The sequence below is a fragment of the Micropterus salmoides genome, unplaced genomic scaffold (genome assembly GCF_014851395.1).
Source record: "Micropterus salmoides isolate LMB-PRFRI ecotype aquatic unplaced genomic scaffold, ASM1485139v1 Ms_hic_scaffold_2, whole genome shotgun sequence".
Lineage (NCBI taxonomy): Eukaryota > Metazoa > Chordata > Actinopteri > Centrarchiformes > Centrarchidae > Micropterus > Micropterus salmoides.
Window position 1 is genome coordinate 43,866,175 of NW_024041150.1, and position 9,428 is coordinate 43,875,602.

At 45.8% G+C, this 9,428-nt stretch overlaps 1 protein-coding gene across 1 annotated transcript; it reads left to right on the forward strand.

Moving 5' to 3' along the window:
- Positions 1-731: 731 nt before the first annotated feature.
- On the forward strand, positions 732-7,043 carry LOC119911993 (scavenger receptor cysteine-rich type 1 protein M130-like; the record flags this gene model as incomplete). Its single annotated transcript, XM_038730965.1, has 4 exons — positions 732-1,029; positions 1,123-1,407; positions 6,739-6,833; positions 6,948-7,043. Coding segments are annotated over 4 exons (774 nt in total), but the record flags the coding sequence as incomplete, so codon positions are not given.
- Between the last annotated feature and the right edge of the window lie 2,385 nt (positions 7,044-9,428).

Sequence of the window (9,428 nt, forward strand, 5' to 3'; positions counted from 1 at the left end):
TTCTACTGCGCTATCATCAAGTCCATTACTACCTCATCAATCACAGTATGATATGGTAGCAAAGACAGCCAAACAAAGAAAAAACTACAGTAGACTGTCAACAAAGCATCCAAGATCATAGGAAAAACACGGCCCTCAGATGATTCCCTCTATGCACATCGGACTGTAAAGCAAGCAAAGAAAATCATCTCCGACCCCTCACATCCTGCTCACCACCTCTTCCACCTCCTTCCCTCAGGGAGGCACTACAGGTCACTCTCCACCAAAACCAAACGCTTCACAAACAGCTTTTTTCCCATAGCCATCAGGACTCTGAACTCCTCTCTTTGGTTTAGTTGCATTCTCATACACTATAGCGTGGTGATTTACCCACTGTATTCTGTATTTTACATGTTGTGAAGTGTATTGTCTATTTGTTGGTTGTAGTGGATACACATGATGCAGAGCTTAAACATACTGTACCGAAAACGAATTCCACCGGCATTGTCACGTATCTAATAAGACACTCTAACCTAATCTAATTTAATCAGAGTATTAAATGGAAATGTGCTGGTGAACTTGCTGCAGTCTGTGCTGGTAGAAAGATATGTTCTGTTGTTAATGATGAACTGATGTTGGAGTTGTGCTGAGTCCACCTTGAATCACTGAATTGTTGTTTCATGACATGTTTTTCTTTTGCGTCTGCTGTCTTTATCTCTATTTCATCTTCTGTTATCTCTCCAGACTCTGTCAGGCTGGTGAACGGGACTAGTCTGTGCTCAGGGAGACTGGAGGTGAAGTCTAACCAGAGGTGGTCCTCAGTGTGTGAAGCTGACTTTGACCAGCAGGATGCAGAGGTGGTCTGTAGGGAGCTTGGCTGTGGGGCTCCATCAGTCCTCCAGGGGGCGCTCTATGGAGAAGTGGAGGCTCCGATGTGGACCAAAGAGTTCCAGTGTGGAGGCCATGAGTCTGCTCTCCTGGACTGTAGAAGCTCAGGCTCAGCTAGAAACACCTGCTCACCTGGAAAAGCTGTTGGACTCACCTGCTCAGGTAGAAGAGGAGCTGCAGCTTTGATTTGGTTCATTTCTGTTCTGATGAAACTCACTTTACTGTTTTACTGATGACTCTCTGGTTTCTGTTCAGAGCCTGTCAGGTTGGTGGGAGGAGCCAGTCGCTGTGCAGGAACACTGGAGGTGAAACATCAGGGAGACTGGAGACCAATGAGTTACTCTGTCTCTGTCTGGACCCTGGAGACAGCAGCTGTTGCCTGTAGAGAGCTGGACTGTGGCTCTGCTGTTTCTGTCGGACAGAGAAAGGAGTCCACATACAGAGCTGTGTGGTGGATCAGGTCTGACTGTGTTCAGTCTGGATCTCCTCTGAGGGAGTGCGTAAGATCATCTTCCTCTTCCTCCTTCCTGGATGTCACCTGCTCAGGTAAGCCCATCAGAATCAGATTCAGAATCAGAAATGACTTTTATTGCCAAGTAGTTTTTACATGCACAAGGAATTTGTTTTGGAGACGAGGCTACTAGAGACTGAGGTATATAGTTAGTTTTCGGGATGTGCAGTGTGGGTGCGGGGCAGGGCTGTGCTCCGGTTTATTCTGGAGTTGTGCCTGGAGTTCTCGGCCCTTGACGGGTGGGTGGGTTGGTGGTGGCATGCAGATGAGGTAGTTGATTTTGCCTCATTGCTGGTTTGGCTGCTGGTGTTTCTCTCCGCTGGCATTCGCTGTCGTGTTCTGCCACTCGGTCTTTCTCATTTGCCCAACCTCGCACGCAGGATTCGCGGGGGGCTGCCGGGCATTGGGTATCGCAGGGCTTGCGCAGTGCGCGCATTGGGCTCGTCACTTGTGAATTGATGTTGATGATTGCATTTTGGGCAATTCTGGGAGTCTTTGTTTTTTTTTTCTTTCTCCCACCTCTATTGGCTACTGGGGTTCTTGCCTGCCTGTTACAGTCGTGGCATCCCACTCTCACTAACTACTACATTCTTTAACAGGCTTATGCGCACACACATGTACACACGTGTTTCCCTCTGCTTTTCCCTGTTGTCCCCACCTTCCATCCCCCTTCTCTTACAGGTGTTGTCCTTTCTCTGTGCTGTCTGTTTGTGCCCCCCCATCCCCGTGTGTGCCCCCCTGTCCGCCCCGGTGACAAATCAATACATAATTAAATAAATATAAAACAGACAAAGGAGTATTTTAATACTCTCTTGTTAAAGTAAAATCCAGGTCATTATACTCTATACCAGGCTGCTGGGCAGGACAGGTTAAAAAAAAATTTTTTTAAATAAAAGAGGGGAGAGTCTGAAACAGTTTGTGTCCACGGTGGGAGGGGTCAGCTGCAATCTTTCCTGCTCAGCTCAGAGTCCTGGAGGTGTACAAGTCGTGAAGTGATGGAAGAAGTGAAGCAGCCAATCACCTTCTCTTCAGAGCAAATGATACGCTGCCTGCCCTTGTCCCTGGCAGTGGCAGCAGCGTACCAGATGGTGATGGAGGAGGTGAGGATGGACTCAATGATGGCGGTGTAGAAGTGCACCATCATTGTCTTTCTTTCAGCTGCCGCAGGTAGTACATCCTCTGCTGGGCCTTCTTGGTGAGGGAGGTGATGTTAAGCTCCCACTTGAGTACCTGGGAGATGATGGTGCCCATGAAGCGGAAGGAGTCCATAGTGGTCACTTGGGAGGATGATGGGGGAGGGTGGGGCTGTGCTCTTTCTAAAATCCACGACCATCTCCACTGTCTTCAGAGCGTTGAGCTCCAGACTGTTCTGGCTGCACCAGGTCACCAGATGGCCGATCTCCCACCTGAAAGCAGACTCATCCTCACCAGAGATGAGCCCAGTGAGGGTGGTGTCATCCACAAACTTCAGGAGCTTGACAGACTAGTGACTGGAGGCGCAGCTGTTGGACAACGACATAATCAGGGCTTGACATTAACACCCGCCAACCCGCCAAATGCGGGTGAATTTCGGCCGTGGCGGGTAACACAGTCACTCCCACTAGCCACTTTGTCGTGTTGAAAAATTGTAATCTTGTCAAAAGGCATAATAGCAAACAAATTGCAATGTGACACTATGACACTATAACTCCCATGAGTACTACCTGCACATAGTGTTTGCTCATTGGTCCATTAGTGAAGCCTATTGTCTTGCGAGCTACTAACGAACGACACTGTAAACAAGAAGACGTTGTGGAGATTAAACCTGCGGGCTGGCGGTCGGACTAGTCTGTCCTGCCGTTAATTATCCACTTAGCCAGCGGCAGTGATGACAAAGCAAGCTTTTTTAATAGCAGGTGAATCCACACAACATGCACGTCTCACTCTCTCACTTCTCTCACGAGTGCACACGTCAAATATGACGTTACTTTTGTAAATGTTCATCACACGTGACTGGTCGCATGCAAATGTATAGCGCCTTTCTAGTCTTTTCGACCACTCAAATCGCTTTTACACTACATTTACCAGTCACACACATTCATACACTGAGCCTAAGTGCTCAAACGGAAACTAACATTCACACTCACTCATACACTGGCGGAACGGGGTTTAGTATCTTGCCCAAGGACACTTCGACACGCAACCAGGGGGAGCCAGGGATTGAACCGCCGACCTTCCGATTAACAGCCAACCCGCTCTATCTCCTGAGCCACAGCCCCCCATGCACACACACATCAACACAGCGTTCAGTGCGTGAGTGTTCGTGGCCGAGCAGTGTGGAGAGAAAATGCACAGGAGAACGAAGGAAAGAGAAAAGGCAGAGCAGAGGTGGAGAAAAGCAGGAGGAAAGTGATATTAAATGCTATAAAATATAGATATCAATTCAATTCAAATTAGCTTTATTGGCATGAATGTCTAACAACAATAATGCCAAAGCATCATACAACTTATCTTCTAAATATCTAAATATCTTCATGATTAAGGAACACGCAATAAAAGACAACAGGCTACTAGCAGGGCATCCCTAAATCGTCATATCACAACTACCTTTCCAGAGTTGATTCTATGTTTTAATAAAAAGTTTTCATGCCATGTAGAAGACGCATTTGTAGGGGAATAATCTGGAAAATAAATACTTGTGAACTCAATTCATATCTCCAGTTACTCAGAGCTACTGCTTCCTTGGGGCGGGGTACAGCTTCCCCCTGGACATGCGGTCTGGGGTCCTTTGCGCTTTGGGGGGTCGCAGGGTGTCCTGGCTTCTGGGGGTGGGGGTCTGCGGTGGGATTGTGGGGCGATTATCGATGCATCTTGATGTATTATACTTTTTCCCTGGGCAGGGTCTCTGGATGGCTGCTGGGCGTTTAGTTTGTGCGTTGGAGTCCGGGGGAGGCATCTCCTCGTTGGCTTGGAGGGACCTGTTTGTGTTCCTGTTTTGCTTCGTTGGCCTCGGATCCGTGCTTGCCCATTTCTCTGTCGGCCAGTTGTTGGACCCCTCTGGATACTGAGGTATATAGTTAGTTTTCGGGATGTGCAGTGTGGGTGCGGGGCAGGGCTGTGCTCCGGTTTGTTCTGGGTTTGTGCCTGGAGTTCTCGGCCCTTGATGGATGGGTGGGTTGTTGGTGGCATGCAGCTGAGCTAGTTGATTTTGCCTCGTTGCTGGTTTGGCTGGTGTTGCATGGCGGCCGGGGGGCGCGCTGGGCATGGGGGATGTCGGCTGGCGCCGGCGGCCTTAGTTTTTTCCGGCGGTTGGGGGGACGGTGGACTTTTATTGCCGGGTGCACGGTGACCTGTGCGGCGCGTTTGCTGCCGGGCTGGGACTTGCTGCTGGTGTCTCTCTCCGCTGGCTTTCGCTGTCGTGTTGTTCCGTTTGCTCTCTCTCATTTGCCCGACCTCGCACGCGGGATTCGCGGGGGGCTGCTGGGCATGGGTGTCGCCGTGCTCGCGCAGTGTGCGCGTTGGGCTCGTCACTTGTGCATTGGTGTTGATGATTGCGTGGCATTTGGGCATTGTGGTTGTTTGCTGCGCGGCGGTGGGGTGCTGGATGGGGGAGGCCACTGGTCTATGTTGTGTCTGCGCCGCGGTCGGTCCGGGCGCTGCTCTTCCTCTTTTGCGTTCCGTCGGCATTACGTTGTCAACTGGCATTTGGGTCGGGGTCTTCTGCGTTTGCATCGCGGTGCATCTGGGAGTCTTTGTTTTTTTTGATTTGATTTATTCTTTTTCTTTCTTCCACCCCTATTGGCTACTGGGGTTCTTGCCTGCCTGTTACAGTCGTGGCGCCCCACTCTCACTAACAACTACATTCTTTAACAGGCTTATGCGCACACACATGTACACACACACACATACAGACACATTCACCCACACGCACACAGACACACAGACACAAACAAACTTAGGTTGTCCCTGGTAGAATTATTCCTGATGCCTTTCTTTCAGTTACTTATTTAAATTAATTATTATTCCAGCTCTCGTGGCTGTGTTGTGTTGCTTATTTAGTGTGTGTGACTGTTTCTTGTTTTCATTGTTCTCTTAGTTGTCTTAATATGTCATTAATATGTCAGCTGTTTATTGCTGTTGTTCGGCTGGTTTTCTTTTACTATTATTATTATTTTTATTGTTTTTTTGTTTGTGTTTGTTTGTTGTTGTTTTTCTCCTCCCCAAGCCCCCTCTCTGTTCTCTTGCAGGTTTCGTTGCTTTCTGCAATTGGTGTTTCCCACAGCTTTTCCCTGTTGTCCCCACCCTCCATCCCCCTTTCCCCCTTCTCTTGCAGGTGTTGTCCTTTCTCTGTGCTGTCTGTTTGTGCCCCCCCATCCCCGTGTCTGCCCCCCTGTCCGGCCCGGTGACAAATCAATACATAATTAAATAAATAATAAAACAGACAAAGGAGTCATTATACTCTATACCAGGCTGCTGGGCAGGACAGGTTTAAAAAAAAAAAAAAAAAAAAAAAAAGAGCTACTGCAGAGCTTCATGATGATAAACATAAATCCAGTCAGAGCTCTGAGGAAAAACAAACACTCCAAAAGTCCACAAAAATGATATAGGCCTATACCATCCATCCATCCATCCATCGTCAACCGCTTATCCTGCGTACAGGTTTGCTGGGGGCTGGATCCTATCCCAGCTTACATTGGGCGAAAGGCAGGGTACACCCTGGACAGGTCGCCAGTCCATTGCAGGGATAGGCCTATACATTTTAATCCTATTGCCTTAATTGTGTGTGATTATTTCATTTTTGTTTCTAAAGCAGATAACTTTTCTACTCTGTATTACAGTATTTAGCCTAGGATTTAAACAATGTTTCTGGTGAATTTTGTTTTTAGTTTAGTGCTGCTATTTTAATGTTTTTATCTTAATAGACTTTTTTTTTAAAAAGGAGCTTTACACACAACCTTGTCAGAGCTAATGATAATATTAGTACATTTTAGCATGCCAATTTAAGCGTGCCATTGTCAACTTTAATCGTATAAAATGTAATTTCCCAACAACCAACAGTGTGGCTAGTGACTTTGTAAAACCACTAGCCACATTGGTTAGTGAGTAAAAAAGTTAATGTCAAGCCCTGGACATCATGTATGACAGTAATGTCTCCAGTGTGTCCTTTGCTCTCTGTACAGACTCTGCCGATACCAAAACCTGGTCCCCTGCCTCCATACTGCGTTCAGATATCTGTTTATAGAGATTACTGACGGACAGAATCCCACAGCTCCATGCTGAAGTGGTTTTGGAACATTTCAGGTCTTTACAGTTTGTGTTTAATGGGAGCTGATGGACTCATGATGGTATGTGATGTGATGACTGTCCATGTGTTTGATCAGATCCAACAGTTCCTCTCATCATATTGGTCGTCCTGCCGCTGACTCTGCTGCTGCTGTTGGTGTTGGTGACTGCTGCCCTTTATTTCTACTATAAGGTACTGACACGTGTCTGTTGTTCAGAGGACTGAGATGAAGCACTCGGTCTGTGTTTACTGAAGAAGAGGAGGAGTGATGCACTAACTCTCATGTGTGCTGTCATGTCTCTCCAGGCCAGAAGGAGGCAGGAAGACTTTGAGCTGGGTTATCATACCCTGTTTTTTTCTGCAGCTGAAGGAGGGCCGACTGAAGAAGAAGGAGCAGAGTAGGACCTCCAAGAAGTTCATCTCAGCTGCCACACAACCCACCATCAGCTCAGTCCAGGATTTTACACTTTTATACTGATGGTCCCTTTAAACAATTCGTCTGGAATTATTAGATTACATTAGAAACATTTTATTACTCTCAACATGAAAATAGCAAGTGTCAGCAAGAAGTATTTTCAGACTTCCTTTCTGTGGCTCTCAGCTCCAAGCCCATTGGTTCCTCCTGAAGACGTCAAGCTTTAAAAAGTCCTCACAAATATAGAGTTTCATTTTAAAACTAAGTAAGTGACACGTGAACATCTGAATCCTGAGATCAGAGAAGAAACGTGTCACAGAACCACCTGCTGCTGGATCTGTAGATCTGGAGGCATCGAGGGCTGGAGACACTAATTTGGTTCAGTTTGGCAAAAACACCTTTTTGTAGTTAATTTTGTGTATTCATAATAATTTTGCTTCAAGTTTTTAGCGTTAAGCCAAAGGAAACCCCGCTCTCTCTCGTGTCATCACCCAAAGACCAGATTCCTGGTTGTCAGTTATGGGGCATGCAGGTGTAGGCAGTGTGGATGAACCTTACCTGGCAGCAGGAGGGGGAAGAGGGGAAAATAATCTTTAAGATTCTCTACTCAAAGTGTCTTTTATTAAAATACAAATCAGCAACAAGGTTCTACAAAAGAAAAGAACAGAGCAACATAGCGTGGAATGGAGTCCCCTCTTTCTTTTTCTTTCTTTTCCACCCTCAAAATGCCAAAAACTGCAACTAATGTTTTAGTTTTTAACAATTTCATATTTGTGGATACAGAACATTTTGTCATGAAGGAATTATTCTTTTAGCTTTTAGCTTATTTCATAATTACATTAAATCATTTTGTAATTAATGAAGTTGCTTATTTCATTAGAATTTCTCTTTGCTTTGTACTTATTACTTACAGTTTTCAGAGATCATAAAGGTGAAGAAATGAATAAACTCTCGCCTTGTGTTTCGGATACCTTTGCCTGGACTTTTGTATCATCCTGCAATAAAGTTATTGGTCATCTTATCGGAGTTGTGCGTTGTGAGTTCATTTCCTGAGAGAGCCTGATATGAGACATGTAGGACTCAGTGAGGGGCCCTCTGCAGTACCAAACTGTAAGTGGGTTTCCTCCTGCTCCATGAAGGCTCTGCCATTGGAAACCCTGCGGTGATGCCTGCCACGGCCAGTTCACTCTGCTTGTTGGGAGAGGTCACTGCCATCTCCTTGGTCTTGTTCACATTAGGTCCCAGGCAGGAGTTAGCACACCATTCTACACTGAACAAAATTATAAAGGCAACACTTTTGTTTCTGCCCCCATTCATCATGTACAAAAGTATCTGGTGTGACCAGCATTTGCCTCACGCAGTGCAACACATCTCCTTCACATAGAGCTGATCAGGTTGTTGATTGTGGCCTGTGGAGTGTTGCTCCACTCCTCTTCAATGGCTGTGCGAAGTCATCAACAGACATTTCTTAATGAATACTAAAAGTAGTACCAGCAGGCTGCCGGTAGGCTGCATGACGGTTGCTAAGCAACATACATCAAAGGCTAGAATAATCAGAACTATTTATTTATATTTATTTTCACATTGCCATTTATTGTGCAGCCACTAAAAACTGTCCAGCATCAGGAGACTGACTTTGGTAACTTGAACTTGGCTTGCATTTTTTTGCAATTATAATATAATAATTAGTACCTCCTATTATTTACATTAAAAAGATAAACAGACTTAAATGAACATACTTTCCTAATGAACTACGCAGCACACCACATGACTGACAGGATGGCTGCACTTCCACCATCAGCCACTATGGTGCGCACAGTTTTGACCAAACAGGTTGCGAACATGAACTCAGTTGTATTGGACTCTGTATCAACTGCTGCTCATTTGTTTAGTATTATTGGCTTTTTGATGCATCCACCAGTAAGTACAACGCTACATATGATAATATGCTTGCTACAGTGTGTCGGCGGCCAGCAGTGCCTAAAATAATAACACTTTAATATTAGACCTACCATAAAGGGCAGAACTGCGTCTCTCCTTGAGCAAAAGTCTTTGATGGCATTTTCAGGATATTGAAACTTAAACTTTGCAACATCACAGACATCTGGGGCGAGTAGTGGACTGCTGTGCGTCTCTCTCTCTCTCTCTCTCTCTCTCTCTCTGCCAGTAATGTTGGTTAGTATATTAGAGACCCACAAAGCTCAGATTATAACTCAAACCCTGTTTGTCGCAGAGTGATACAGATCTGTGCAAAGGAATTTTTACGCTCATTATATCACTACTATGAACCAATCAGAAGGCTTGATTTGAGCTACCCGTTGAATAATGCATTACATAGAAACTTTAAACATTAAGACACATCACTGCCCTCC